The sequence below is a fragment of the Labrus bergylta genome, chromosome 1 (genome assembly GCF_963930695.1).
Source record: "Labrus bergylta chromosome 1, fLabBer1.1, whole genome shotgun sequence".
Classification (NCBI taxonomy): domain Eukaryota; kingdom Metazoa; phylum Chordata; class Actinopteri; order Labriformes; family Labridae; genus Labrus; species Labrus bergylta.
Genome location: NC_089195.1, coordinates 36,641,992 through 36,657,485, shown reverse-complemented (window position 1 = coordinate 36,657,485; position 15,494 = coordinate 36,641,992). Strand labels below are relative to the sequence as shown.

Here is a 15,494-nt window from a genome sequence, read left to right as displayed (position 1 = left end):
CGCTCCGTTAGTGACAACCGTCTCTGGTGTTTTAAACGCACTTAACATGCACACCTCCATGTTGTCTTTTATTCCTCTGTGACTCGCCCTCTTTCATGAAAACATTCTCTCACTCTTTCATTCTTTTCACAGCCTCCATGACGCGTACACGCCCCAAGAAGCCCACCGCCGCCGGCGACGAGGAGGACGAGTCTGAGTATGACGACAGCTTCATTAACGACGACAGCGAGGAGGAGGAGGACGAGGCGGGCGGCGATGACTCAGACTACGTCCTCCGGTCTCTGATGACAGCGAGAAGGAGGACGTCAGAGGGCTGCAGAGCGAGGCGCAGGCCTTCCTCAAGAAGAAGAAGTAGACATGGCGTCGTCTTTGTTTGGAGGTTTTAGAGCGGCGGCGCCGGGCGACCTTTGATGGTTTTGGTTTGATGAGACTTACCCGCCTGAAGGAAAGAGTCCGTGATTGGTCAATTCTACACGGACTACAAACAGAAACCACGCCCCCTCTCAGACTGAGATCCAGCCGCCTCAGTTCTGATTTCAAATTTTTACACGAGTCAACAAGTTGAAAAGGATTCTGGGTATTTGTCATAATTTTTTGACCGTAATGATAACCTGTGATGTCACTGCACTACTGCGTTACCATGGTGACACACCCATGTGCAGACAGAGGTCAGAGACTGGTTCGATTCCTCTTCACTCGTCCTGCTGGGATCAACGGACCCAACGGCGCTTTACTTCCTGTTTCGAGTCCAAACCCACGCTGACCATGAACGATGAAACATCTGGTGTGTTGAAGAATGATCAGCGGAGTCTGGATTGTGTCTGCTGACGTTTTTCTGGGGAACATCCGACCTTCATCCTTAAATCATCCGTCTGAATGTGGTCAGGACACGATGACAAACGGCCCCGGGTGGCGTTTAAGGCGCAGCAGCAGACTCTGAATATCTCACATTTGATGCTACTGATTATTATCTTTTTAATATGAATGTTTCTGTCCTTGTAGGAAGAAAATCTTTTTATAAGCAAGTCAGTTTTCTCAGTCTGATGTGAAGTCTGAGCACGCCGCAGTCCGTCAGCGCCATTCGCTGCAACTCTGGGTGACGTGTCTTGTGTGGAAATTGGCAGCGAGAAAATTGAGTTTTTTTTTTTTTTTTTTTGCCTAAACTTTATTTTTTTGTAATGATCTGTTAACCAGAAGGAGGCCGACATCACTCTGAGTATTCTTCTGCAGCTGTTAGTGTAATGCTCGTTTCTGCCACAAGGGGGCGTTCTCGAACCAACAGCACTGAAATCGTGTGTTTTCTCTCTGAACGTAACTCGGCTCTTCTCAGACTGCAACCAAAGAACTGACGATTGTTCAACCTTTGTTTTGTTTTCAGATCATCCAAACAGGAAGTGATGAACCTGAAACCCCTGAGAGTTTATAACTGTCAAACATTCGCTCCCAGCTGCCCACGTGCTGACTGCTGTCAGGTGTCACCATAGCAACCAGATACACAAAACAATGCACTTGACCCGAGTCATTAAAGCTGATCAGGAAATGTGTGTGTGTGTGTGAAGTCTGTTTGAAGAGTTGTTCTCTCTTCACAGAGGAAAGAAAACCTCTAAGAGTTTATTGGCTTTCATTTTGATCTTCTTTCTGATGTTCTGGTTTTGACGTTCGGCTCTTGTAGATTTATATGTGGGACTATTTTTTCTTACGTTGTTGAAATACATCTGATGAAAAGTCTTCTCTGTCTCTGTGTCATGAAACAAACCCCTAAAGCCTGGCTCACTCTGCAGGATAACCGGGCCGATTTGAGCTCCGATTCTTCCTTCCCAACGATCGCAGGGTCGGTCCCGACTCGATTCTCTGTCCAGATTATCTCGTAGTGTGAGCGGTACAAAGATCCAATCTTAACCCCGATTTATTTCAAACATGTTTAATATTTAGAATTTAAAATCTTAACGATTACGTCATGAAAGGGTCCGGCAGAAGTTGTGTGTGACTACAATATAATCACGAGAGACAAGGGAGGACTGTCTCCATATATCTACGATCATATCAACTTTCCTCTATCCTACAACAACTTCCACTTCCTTCTCTTTCACCAACCGTCGTCCTTTGTTTTTTTCAAATGAAACTTTATTAACAATTGTCAACGCTCCGTCCTGATTTCACTCGTACAGTGTGAGCTCTCCGGCCGTGCCCGACAATCGGGTCGTACAGCGTGAGCTGACATGCCACCCCGACTTTTATACAATTAGGAATAAATTGCACAGTGTGAGCCTTTAGAGAGTGTTAAAGTTCCCCGCCATCAAACTTCTTTTTAGGACAAACTTGGCCCTAAAGACCAACACTGTCTTCATTTGTGTTCTACATTCTTGATTACATGTTGATTCATGCTGACACATAAATGATCTTCAAACTGGGAGCACTATGAGCAGCCTGATTGGTTTGACCTTGTTGACATCACTAATGTAGAAATGTCTCCTTTGACTTCAGAGCTGCAGGAACTTCAGATTTGATGGACAACATGAGGAGCTTTTTTAAAACCCGTCGCAGGAGGTGAAGGTGTTGTTTCCTGGAGGTCGAGTGTCGTGACATTTAAACAGGCGTCTCATGAATTTTCAACATGAAGCAGCTGCACTCTGTATTCAGATGCTGAGCGCGAGCTGGAAAACACGGGACACCTTCATCCAGAGCGCCGGCCGTCACTGCAGGCGTGTATACACACACACCATGTGTCCTTTCACTCCCACATGAAACAGTCTTAGCCTTTAGTGAGATGGTAACACACCCATTGTTTGAAGACTTTTCTGAACCACCTGAGTCCTTCTGCTGGGATTCTGACTTTGCCAAAAACAACAACAACAGACTGTTCCTGCCAAATCAGTTTCAGGCTCTACTCCAAGCTCCTCCCCCTGAATGTCTAAGCTCCTCCCCCTCTCTCTGAGGCTGAGCCCAGACGCCCTCCAGAGGAAACTCATTTCAGACGCTTGTATCTGCGTTGTCATTCTTCCAGTCTCTACCTAAAGGTCACAGGAGAGGGTTGGAACGAAGACCGCCTTCAGGCTCAGCTCGCTCTTCACCACGGTTCAGTACAATTCCCAAGTTACTGCCCACGCCGAGTCGATCTCACGGTCCATCTGACCCTCACCGTGAACAAGACCCTGAGATACTTGAATGCCTTCTCTTGGAGCGAGCACTCCGCTGTGTCCAGCAGAGAACCGGGCCTCGACCTTGGAGATGCTGACCTTCACTCCAGCCACAAACTGCCCCAGTGGATGCTGGATGTGTCAGATTAGTATGAAAAAAAAGAAAGTAGTATCTGTTTAAAGAGGGAAACATTTTTAAAAGCAAACTCAAGACCTTTTTAGTAGAGCGTTTAACTGGACCTCATTTCATCTAGTTTTATTACATTTTGAACCTCCTGTGTTTCCTCATTTAGAATAAATGATAGCGTTTCCTCAGTACCTGTTCTTATCTAGTTATTTTTACTTTAGTTTTCGGATTGTGGGATGGGGTGGGGGAGGGAGTCATGTTGTTGCTGTTTGATTAAATGTTGATGTAAAGCACTTTGGCATACATTTGTTGTATGAAAAGTGTTATACTAATAAAGATTGATTTATAAAGGAGGAGGCCTTGTTCTCCCCTCATGAATGTGAGCGAGTCTCCTCGTATTTCTGCAGACACGTGAAGACATCTCAACTCACATCTAAGCCACTGATTAGAGAGGCGTGCTGCATCAGAGCTCACGGCGTACTGTTTGTCCCAGTATCATATCCAAGTTTAAAATGCTCGTATTATAAGAACCCTGATGGGAACACTCAGGAAAAGAATAAAAACAAATAACATGACCGACATCATCAACAGTTTTTTATTATTATTTTATTGTCATCAACAAACATATTAAATTAAAAAAACAATCGGATTTGAGGTTCTGTGTGTAATGGTTGAGTTGCTAACAGCTGATTGGTCTTGGTTGTCGTGCTTCCCTGTGATTGGCTGAGCTGCACAGACTGTACGTGAGAAATTGAAGTCTTTGTCTTTTCAGCTGTCACCGTCACTGTGACGTTTCGCCTTCAATCAGAATGTGTCAGCGGCGTGATGGGGGGGCGGAATCAGTGGTGATTCTAGGGTCTGTTGGGGCAAAAGTTATTTTGGGGGCCTCAGCAGGGCAACGAGAGCGAATGCTGTCAGATGGGGCCCCCTTAGGGAGGTTTTCTACAGTCATTGCGAAATTTGCGCATTTTGGGTTGTTGCTTTGGTCCAAAGTTTGTCGGCCCCCCTACTGGTCCGGAGACCCAAGCAGTTGCCTGCCTTGCCTGTTGACAAGCAGCGCCCTTGGGCGGAATGACCCCCCCCCCCCCCCCCCCCCCCCCCCCCTCTGTGCCGTCTTCAGAGGTAGTAAGAGAGGCGGGACGGGATCAGCTGAGTCAGCGGGGGAGAACAGCGCTGTGTGTGTGTGTGTGTGTGTGTGTGTGTGTGTGTGTGTGCATGTCTGACTGTGTGTGTATGTGAAGCTCCCTCTGTGACCATGTGACCTCACAGACTGGGACAACATTATGATGCTGTCGCAGCGTCAGAATCACTCTACAAAGACGTGATGACGGCTGAGCTTAGTTCAGCTAGTACCAGTGCTAGCAATTTTTCGATCCTTCCATTTCCATTATTTTAATGAGCGATAGAATCAAAAAGTATAGAAAGTTAAAAAAAATAATTAAAAAATGGAAGTCTACTGTCGATAACACCTGAGGAGGAGCCGGGTTAGACTCGATCTGTTTTTAGAGGAGTAAGTGAATAAACATGAGCGAGGTTTTGGTAGCCAACGTCTCTATGGTAACAACTTGTAAATCACAGGTAGCCCCGCCCTAACCCCTCCCCCTCTTTCTGGTCTCTTTAACTCTAAATGGGACCATCATTTGCTAAATGAGCATCATGCTGTGTGGAAGAAGACTTGAAACTTCAGATTGAGAACATAAACATGTTAGGAAAATGTTTACTGAGGGAATAAATCAACTCAGCAGTAGGAGCATGTTATCATGGAATCCCCCCTGCTGGACATTAGAGAGAATGCAGGTTTAAAACACTCCTGCATTGGCTGCTTTTTTTAAAACCAGGAGGTCCACTTCCTGAACACAATCTGTGATGTAGACCCTCGCTATGACTGGCTGATCATCAAACCTTCTGAGTTATAATCTCTGTAACCCGCCTTTCCGTACAAACATGAACTGTTAAGATTCAGGCAGCCATCTTTTTTTTTCTGGCAGTTTGCATCCTGCAACATTTGGACGACAGCATCCAGTGAATTTTTAATAACTCGTTTGTTTTGTAAATATTCAGGCTTTGAAACTCCACTTCAGAAACCAAAAGGTGATGTCACTGAGTCTTTGTCCATGTGTTATACGGCGTTCTGTGCCAGTCCAGTTGCTAAGCCCAGAATTTTTGCAACCATTGGCAAGACTTTCAGAATCGGCGCCACCTCGGTGTACCAGCGTCTCGCCGCATCCGCTGAACAAGTTCATTAGGACTGGTCCGGTGTTTAGGTTTCAGTAGATCCACTTTGCTGTGTGACCTGTTTGATGTTTTGACTTCTACCTCAGCCTAGTGTCCCCCACGTCCTCCGTCATGCGGAGGGAGGAGGTCCGCGCCTCCCCTTCGTACACTGACTTGGCAGTCACCAGCTTCAGCGGGAACTTGCTGACCTTCTTCAGGCGCTTGTTGTTCCGGATGTTCATGAAGCAGAGGGTGTTGATGACCCCGTTGCTCATGGCGATGCACTCGATGATGTAAAAAGCCACCAGGGAGTTCCTGTTCTGGGATATGAGGGTGGGGTAAAAGTCCCGCAGCAGGGCGAAGCTGTAGTAAGGCGCCCAGCACAGGATGTATGCGACCAGCACAAGTATCAGAACCACCACCGTCCTCCGACGCTTCTGAAGCTTCCGTCGGATCTGCTCCGTCTGGAAACCCGGGAAGTCCTTGAACCAGAGCTCCCTGGAGATCCGGGTGTAGCAGACCGCCATGATGGTCACCGGGCCGATGAACTCCAGAGCGAAGATAAGGAGGAAGTAGGAGCGGTAGTACACCTGCTGGTCCACGGGCCAGATCTGAGCGCAGAAGGTCTTGAAGGTGCCTCCGTCCACATGTGGGTACGTGGTCTCCGAGGCCATGTAGGCGGAGGGGATGGAGATGAAGGCAGGGACGATCCAAACCGTCAGGATCACACAGTACGCCGTCTGGTACTTCATACGAGGACGGAGAGGATGCAGGATTGCCATGTACCTGCAGAGAAGAAGAGAAGAACTGAATGATGTCTTCAGAGTAATAAGGGTGGCCAACCTGGGGTACTGACTAATGTAGGACTGCCAGGACGTTTGTGTGCACACACGCGCCAATGAATTTAATGTGTTTCAAATTTCAATCCCCACTAAAGATATGAAGTTGTTAGTAACACAATTCGGCAACAAATACATCTTCTGAGTTTGATTCTTTAGGGACTCAAAAACAAACTTATGTACTGGTAAGTAAGTCCATTTCAAGGTTTACAGACCGATTCAGAGCTGGCAAAACACTGAAGCTTCAGTGTCCACCACATGGCAACCTGTGTGAGCATCGACTCTAGAGGAGGGGGGGGGGCAGCTCTCTCCAATGTTTAGAATTTAAACTGCAGTACCCATTTTAAACACTAGGTGTCAGAGCTAAATAATGCTCCTTTAATTTCTTCATACTTTATGTGGAAACATGACTCAATAACATCTGAATCATCATCTCAAAAATCTACTTCCTCTTTGATATCCTGAAACAGATCTTTCTCTTTGTTCAGTCAGCAGTACCCATTTTAACCTCTAGGTGTCAGAGTTACATACTGCTCCTTTAACAGCTTCTGCACAGTTGGTGCTAACAGCTTGTTTGAACTATACTCTAAACATAAACTGACCTCCAGCAGGAGCTCCGCATCTCTTCTGCTACTGAACAGACTCCAACACATGCAGACCCTCCTCTGAAGTCTGTGGTGTCAGAATAATTTTTTTGTTTGGATTTAGCATACCTGAGGGCTGGAACAATAACTCTGAAAGCAGCTGTTCCAAACTGCTGCTGCCTCTTTTTATAATAAGCTGCAGAAGTGTTTTATCCTTGATCCAACGAGAAGGACACAATGAGACACACGGTAAGAAGAACCTGTGAGCTACACCACACACACAGGGGACGCTGACCCACCCGAACACCCTCGCTTACACAGATGATCCATCTCTCCTCTCTGCAGAAGCCATTTATACATGACAGGAGAAGTCAGCAGTGATTAATGTAACACGGCCAAGCAGCTGGTCCCAGAGTGTGAAATACTAACAATGATGGATTCGAGTCAGAGGCTGAAAGAAGGTGAGAGTAAATAATGTCCGTCCAGAACGTTCAAAGTCCCGACCATAAATCAGCTGCAAACAAATCAAAATGCAGCAGCACGAGTGCTGACAAAGACCTGAAGGAGAGCCCACATTACACCGATTCTCAAATCTGTGCACGGCCACCTGTGAGTTCTTGTGTTGACTTCAAAATCATTAGATTTTCTTCATCGCCTTGAGTTGCACCGGACTAACCAGGGCGGTCCCTCAGATCGTCGCGCTCTTTTAGTTGTTCTACAGAATAGTATGAAAACTTTTAGGGATGCTGATTTCAAGTAGACGGACTAGAGACACATATAGAGCCCCACAGGAATGAGTTCTAAAACCAGGAAGTAAGTTAGCATTTGAGCGCCATGGGGTCTAACGTCTAAAAGTCAACGGGGATTTTGAATGTGTTTGTGGTTAGACTCCTGAAATAAGGTCTGTGGTTAACACAAGCTGAAGAGATGTTGGTGTTTTGTTAGAGCACATAAACTACGTTAGGTAATACCTCCACTTGTGAAGTTTGAAGTTTTTACTCGTCTTTAAAAAGGCGGTTGCTAACAAGAGGCTAAATGTGACTACAGTGGTTGTCGGGGACATTAAAGGTCATCACGCCGGACACAGAGGGCGGGAACTCTCTCACTAGTCGGAGATGTCTCCTGTAGGTTTAATCTTTAGGTTAAGGTGAATATTATGTTAGGAAACTATTTATTAAGCTACGTGGATTAGTTTATCAGAGATCGTCTGAAGCATAACGCTAGTGACGTCGCAATCATCCGACCGTGGTGTAGTTAGCTTTAGCATGACGTTAGCTTTTTACTTCTGTCGGCCGCATTAACGCTTCAAACATCATAAAAATGGCGTTCATCTGTGAAGATTATCCTGCTGAACAAAACACCTACTCTTCAGAAACGTGTGTTTACCACAGAGATTATTTTCTGCAATGATCCAAAATCCAATGAAAACATCCCAGAGGAGGATTCTCATTAGACCCCATGGGCGATGCTACTTCAGGGTTGGACTACAAAAATACGTCATATGGTTTGTTCTCTATGAGTGTTTGAGAAACATTGTGAAGTGGATTTTATATCATGTGACCTTTAACCTTTAAAAAAAACATTTTTAACTGTTTTAACACTTTTAAAACCCTGCTGAGAACCCAGAGTGTGATGATGAGGGTCGACCCACCTGTCCACGGCGATGGCCAGCAGAGCGTTGGTGGACACGTAGAGCGACACCGTGCGCAGGTAGTTGGTTGCGGCGCAGAGCAGCAGGCCGTGATCCCACGACAGCTGCTTCACCACGTAATAGTCTAACAGGAAGGGACAACACACCACCGCCACCAGCACGTCCGACACGGCCAGGTTGGCGATCAGCAGGTTGGTCAGGTTACGGAGCTGCTTGTAACGAGCGAGGCTGGCGATGAACAGACAGTTTCCCACACCGCACACCAACATGATGCACACCAGCACCGCGGCGATGACGATGGTGGCCACGAAGAAGGCCCGGCCCTGCGTGGTGTCCGGGATCTCGTCCAGGGGGATCCCATAGTCCAGACCCTCGCTGGACGACGGGAAGTAGTCCATCGGAGCCGAGCTGCAGTTTGACGAGTCGACCATTTTGGATCAGGTCAACATGCTCAGAAAGAAGCGTCTGTAAAAGTGAAAAAGAAAACAAGTAAAGAGACGACACCAGAGACCGCATCCCGACTGAGATGGACCTCTTTTCAAGACCACCGAACTCCATTAACAGAAACCTTCGATTAACCTTCACAACCCGGGACTTTCTCATCCACCACCACCGTCGTGGTCAGTCAGGTTAGCTTATCTTTCATTCATTTGTTTTTTTAACAAATATTTTGTTGCATTGTTTATATATATATATCTGTGTGAATCAATATAAACCTTGCCCTTAACCTCGCCCTAAAGATAAATATATCTTTTCTGGGGGTCGTAGGGGAATTTTCCTGGTGAAGGAGCAGGTCCAGGTTTTTCACCCTTAATTATATTGATTGATGGATATTGATGACTATTGTATTAATGATGTGTTGATCTGTTATTGTTTGTGGGTTGGCTAACCCCCAAAGGCGGGATTATGTTGTAGTTTGAAAGGTAGAATCATAACAATCTGGACAGCAACAGGCACAAACCAATAGTTATCTAACCTCTGAATTTAGCCAGGTCATAAGGTCATGATCTGATACTCATACACACATACCCACACAGTCTTTCCTGGTAATAGACCAGTTTTTACCAGCCAAGAAACTTCTAGGACATGGTCTTTATGTAGTACACATGTTGTAACTGCCCAGTGTGATGATTGCCCATGACGGGATGATTGGGATGCTATAAAAGAACTGCTCCGAGAGAAATAAACAGATCCTCAATTCACAAGCCATAGTCTCTGTCTGATTGTTCAAGAGCATTTACTCTTCAACAAACTGACTAAAGTTTACCCACTAAGACACTCATTAGCTACCGTCTACTTCGGGGAGTGTGGACCAACTTTTCAAGGATTCCGGTGTAACCGTGACCTCCTTTCCCTCGTGTTGTGAACGTTTACACTCCCACGGTTAACTTGAGAAGCAAGGATTGAGTTGGAGCTGTGACAGGACTCTAAGAGCAGACTGAAAGCAGTTTTCGCCTCTCCTCGGCTTCATGCACATTTAAAAACAAAAGAGTTGAAAGAAATGAGAATCACTTGACATCGACCGTCCCAGAATAAGAAATGAAACGCACCCTTTCACAGACGCTGTGCTCAGGAAGTAAAGAAAGATGAGCATGCTCAGTGGAGTATCGTTAAAATCAACTACAGAGCACTCATCGACAGCCTGCCTGTGAAGTTGGAATAAAAGAGAAAAATAATTCAACATCAGAAAACGCATTCTGCTCCACATTTTACACGGGAGATTTAGCAACAAACATGTGCCTGACCAAACCCCCCACAGCTCCTGATATCTTCAGCTGCAGGAAGCTCAAGCTCACCGTTAACTAGCAGTAATGAGAGGAAGCCGGGGCTCAGTCCAGCATGGATCAAAACACAGCAGGAGGAACTCAGAACGCCTTGAAACGATTAATGAGGAGACAAAGTGCTGTTTAGGATTTAAAGCTGAAAGTGCGACCATGGCTGGTTTTGAATGTACCGGATCGTACCAGCATACTTTCACCCCCGTATACAGGTGTCTGTTTACTAGGGCCCGACCAATATGGAACTTCTGGGGCAAATACCGATACCTATCTTTGATCTGTAGATATAGATTTACACATTTATTATGTTGATCCCTCAGTTATCAAACACTTTAAAAAGATTTATAATGAAGACAAGATGGTCGCTCAGCTGGAAAGTAACTGAGCAGGAACGTGCATCACCGCTCGACACTCTGCAGAATGATGATGTTTGTTGTAATCCATATAGCGCCCTCTGCTGGTGACAGAGAACTGATAGTGTAATGCAATGAAACTCAAAATGAAATGTTATTTGACTGGTGATTAAATCGAGTATCATCGGTGCATAAATAAAATAAAATTAGCCGATATTGAGAGTCACTGGATGAGCTGATATCGGCCGATATTATCGGCTGGAGGATTTATCGGTCAGGCTTTAGTGTATTCACTGCAAAAACTCCAATCTGAAGACTGAAGAAAGAATCTTCAGTCTGAACTTGAACTAAACCCAGAAGAGGAATCCTCAACTTAAAGAAACACATACCTGTTAGAGACATAAATCTACTTTCCTGTGAGTTTGTTCATACTAAAAGAAGATATCCCTCATGCTTTAACGTCCAGTTCAAAGTGATGTTTTCCAAGCAGGCGTTCAGTGGATGACCCTGTAAAGGCCTCTCACACAAACACAGCGCCTGTAGATTTACTGTCGGACACACAAGCAGCTCTTTGGCTCGTCAGTGTGACTGTGACACAGCGTTTGGGTCTGACTCTCAGGGAGCTTCATGTTCATGGTGTTGCTGATTCTGTCTCCTGGTGACCGTGTTCATGAAGTCTGCCTGTTAGATTTGTTCACAGGTTGGGGAATGTCTCGTCTTAACTCTGACGTCTGGACAAGCTTCGACTCAAGAACCTTTTTTTTTAACTGATCTGTTTTCTTTACTGGAATCAAACTTCCAGAGAGTGTCTTTCTCTTTACGGAACTTCAAATCCAAATAACACCAAACTGTTACAATCATAGTTTTTAAATTTACTTTAAAGGCTTTATATGTGATTTTTCACACTTAAATGTAGAAATCAAGTATATCCTCTGAAAATAACTCTGTGAGTCATGACTGTCTACAATGGGTGTAACACCCGAGTCCCACTGTCTGTGATGTTTTCAGAGTTTTCAGAGTCCTATCTTCACTTTGTTTACATCGCCTGGACGGCCGGCTGACTCCTCCCCTCGTGTATAAAAGTTGTTTAATAGAGGGACTAGAGAAAAGAAGAATAACATACTGTACTCACTGCTTAACTGTGTTTCTAGATCACGCTCATTTCAGGTAAATTTACATGCAGTGTGAAGATACCAGCATAATAAAGATCGCTAGCATTAGCATGCTAACACAACAATGCAGCGCCAGTTGTTTTGGTTTCATGCTGGTGCTCAAGGGCGACATCTGCTGGATCAAAGAAATCACATATAAAGTCTTTAAGAGAGTTGGGAGCGCCTGATGAGCGTGGGTGCGTGCGCATAACGGCGACCAAATAAAATAATTGCTGGAACAAAAGCATTCAAGTAAACCTGGAGCACTCCTCGTTGCTTTGCTGCGAGAGGAGGAAAGTGTCACAAAGAGTGAAGGTAAAGCCTCCTATTTGATGTGATTGGCTGCTCCGGCCAAAAGTGACATTGAGTGTTCACGTCTTGAGCTGAAAAGTTCATTCATGCACGTCTAAAAACTGCTGCAGAACGACGCCGCGAAGAGAAGAGCGCCCAGCCAGCGTGCTGCTCCAGAGGAAACAATGGATTTACTTGGGGTCGCTTTTGTAACTTCACGATCGAGCCCTAAGAGTGCAAAATATTTTGTAAAAGCAGTGAATAAATAATAAATGCAGACTCAAGTTTACAGTTTTGCTGTCGCCCTCTTGGTTGTTTCTTTTGGCAGAAATGACCATATTTGGGCGAGGGAAGTGATTTGCGACTAGCTGTTTAAAGGATTGAACATTGTCATCCTGACTAGTAAGTTAAACACATTGTCAATATTTTTATATCTTGGCCCTCGATGCCTATCAAATGTTGTGCTCAAATTTTAATGCAGTCTCTCGCCACTAGCCGGCGCTGTAGCCTAACCATAGACTGGATTAATGTGCCTGCTCCTCCAGATCTACAACATGTATGTAAACAAGCACAGAGAGGGAAAGCATCTCGTAGGAGCAGAGCGGATCAGCAGTATTTTGATTTTAGGAAATCTACATTCATGTGGACGTTTACCTGGCGGGGCTAGCACTGCTAATGTTAGCCACACAAACTGATTGGACTTTCTTTTCTCCAGTGTTTTCTAACCTTCAGACCAGTCAGTCTAAATTTACATTTCTGTTTAAAGGAGCAATATGTAACTCTGACACCTAGTGTTTAAAGCTGGTACTGCAGTCCAAATTCTAAACATTGCAGAAAGCTGTCTCCCCCTCCTCTCTAGAGTCGATGCTCACGCAGGTTGCCATGTGGTGGACACTGAAGCTTCAGTGTAAATAACAGAATCGAGCTGATGTTGTCGCTGTCGCTCGCTCGGGTCACATCCTGGCAGGACAGGCTGTCAGTTTTCAGAGGAACAACATATTTCCAGTTTACACCGCGTCCATCCTGTCCTGAAAGAACAGGATGGGCTATTTTTTCCTTTCCTTTTTCAGGATCAGAAACAATCACATTTAAACCTTTTTCATATGTTTTTGTATTCTTATATAAAGAATAGTCATTTTGGTTTCAGCACAGGATCAGTTGACCTACAGGGCTGCCATCATTTAGTGCATAAATCTATAAAATCCTGCATTTCATAACTGCATCAATCAGACCTTTTACAACACACCAGCGGAGTGAGTTTAACACCTCCTCTAATTTTTGCATAAACAAATATTCATCTATTAAGTTAAAATCACTGTGCAGGATTTTATTCATTTTCATTAAAAGATCAACAGACCTGTTTGTTCTCACGTTTCTGCTCAACTGGAATAACAATATTTAACGATACAGACCTAACTGTGTCGGAATAAGAGTCGAATAAAATTAAAATATACCCTCCGTACTCTCTCTCCTGTCCCAGATGGGGTCCCCAGACCACACTTTAAGAACCATCTCTGGATGATGTCAGCAGACAGAAGCTATTTGTTTTAAATTGTTAAGGACAGAAACACACGAGAGCAAAGAATATTAATGAGCAAAAGATGAATGTGCTGCACAAATAACATTCAACTGAATTGAAGTTAAAAGATACAGGAGGCATTAAACATATTTATCACGCAGGGTTTTAGTAGTTTGATTACTGCAAACAACAAGTTAAATGCACAATAATCGCGACGTTTTAAATCACATTTAATGTGAGAATTCAAAAGTCCGGATTCTCCAGGTGGCTTTAAACACAACATCTGCGTCGAACGTAATAAATGAAATGATCACAATAAAAAACAATACATTCAAACATTTAAAGTGAATAAAAAAGATATGTGTCGATCTGGTACAGACCTGAAGCTGCTCCTCCACGCGCTCCACTCCGCTGAAGATCTCACAAGAGCGCGAGGCACGTTCACACACCGCGCGCTGTCATAACGGTTGATGCGGAAGTGTCCATACAGGTAGAAGGAGCAGGTTGTGGCTGCACGCGCACACTGAGCAGGTGATCTTATTGGACGGAAATACGTGGTTCTGTCTGTGAAAGAATCAGGGCCACTCCAGAGACTGTAAATATTAGAGACACACATGAGAAATAAAATGTTCCTTTATGCACTTGCAAAAAAGTTGAGAAAAAACGTCAAAATGTCGGGAGGGAAAAGTCGCAATGTTGAGATGAAAGGTAAAATATAATGTCAAGAATAAAGGTGAAATTTAGAGAAATAAGTCAGAGAATAAAGTCGCAATGACGAGAAAAAAGTTCCAATGCAGAGAAAAAGTCACAATGTCGGAAAAAATTCGCAATGACGCGAATAAAAGTCGCAATGACGATAAAAAGTCACAATAATGAGACAAAAGTTGCAATGATAAGAAAAATTCACAATGTCGGGAAAATTCGCTATGACAAGAAAAAAGTTGCGCGGACGAGAAATCGCACTGACAAATGGTGAGAACAAAGTTGCAATGTTTAGAATAAAGCTGAAGTGAAATTTTGACTTTATTCTTGAAATTGTATTTCAAATTTATTCTCATCAATTTCTTATTCTCAAAGTTCACAAAGAAAGAAAGAGCTTCCTCCTCTCTTCATTTGTTCCTCGTCTGACCGCTGATCTCTGACGTTTAAACTGATTAAGATTTGAAAACCGGCTCGTGTGTTACCGGCCTCTAGAGGGCGCTGCTTAGTTCTCAGTTCATCTAAAAAAATCAAAATAAAACCTCTGACACATTCTCATCATCTGTTTTCAAAGATGTGCAATATTTCAGAAAAAGGTTGCGATTAAAAAAAAGGTCTCACGAGTCGATCTTTGTGCGTTGCCTCTGTGAGCAGGTACAGCTGAACATCGATGCAGCTGTTGGTCCACACGGTCTCCACTGATCAGGAACACTAAATCCTTCTCTCATGTGGAAATCAAAGACAGGCGAGGAAATGTCAAACTGACAGAGGGGTCAGAGACAGAACACCTGCAGGAGCTGAAGTGACCCCTTCAGGTGTGAGGACCTGAACAGAGACCACTCAGAAACAGAATTACAGGTTTGGGGAGATCGAATCTATTTTCAGTTTCTGTGACGTCCACCTGCAATCAGCTGCGACCCCTGCAGCGGTTTGGAGTCAGTGAGAACCCTTCAGTGCTGCGTTCAAGGACCTTCAGCTCCACATCCCGATTGATTGATTTGATCCCATCAGCAGTATCGATGTGCATGTGTCAACTTGTTTTTAAAGTATTCTGCCCCCTAATGGCCCTACGGGGTCACTACAGGAAATAAAAACATTCACAAAACAGAAAATAGCTCTTTCTATTTTTATATTATAATTCATTCCTTTAG

The 15,494-nt window shown here is 44.4% G+C and overlaps 2 protein-coding genes across 2 annotated transcripts in view; one reads left to right on the top strand and one right to left on the bottom strand.

The window, feature by feature from the left end:
- The window catches only part of aplf (aprataxin and PNKP like factor), a 14,733-nt gene extending 13,005 nt beyond the window's left edge, over positions 1-1,728 (top strand). Inside the window, 2 exon segments of the mRNA XM_065955543.1 lie at positions 133-267; positions 270-1,728. Coding sequence (XP_065811615.1) covers positions 133-267; positions 270-355 — 221 coding nt within the window. The 3' untranslated portion in view covers positions 356-1,728.
- A 2,630-nt stretch (positions 1,729-4,358) lies between these two features.
- Positions 4,359-14,474, bottom strand: prokr1a (prokineticin receptor 1a). The gene is made up of 3 exons (XM_020659502.3): positions 14,025-14,474; positions 8,553-9,017; positions 4,359-6,264 (listed from the first exon to the last, which is right to left on the bottom strand). Exons 2-3 carry the CDS (start codon positions 8,981-8,983, stop codon positions 5,577-5,579), a joined length of 1,119 nt encoding a protein of 372 aa, XP_020515158.1. The 5' UTR covers positions 8,984-9,017; positions 14,025-14,474; the 3' UTR covers positions 4,359-5,576.
- Between the last annotated feature and the right edge of the window lie 1,020 nt (positions 14,475-15,494).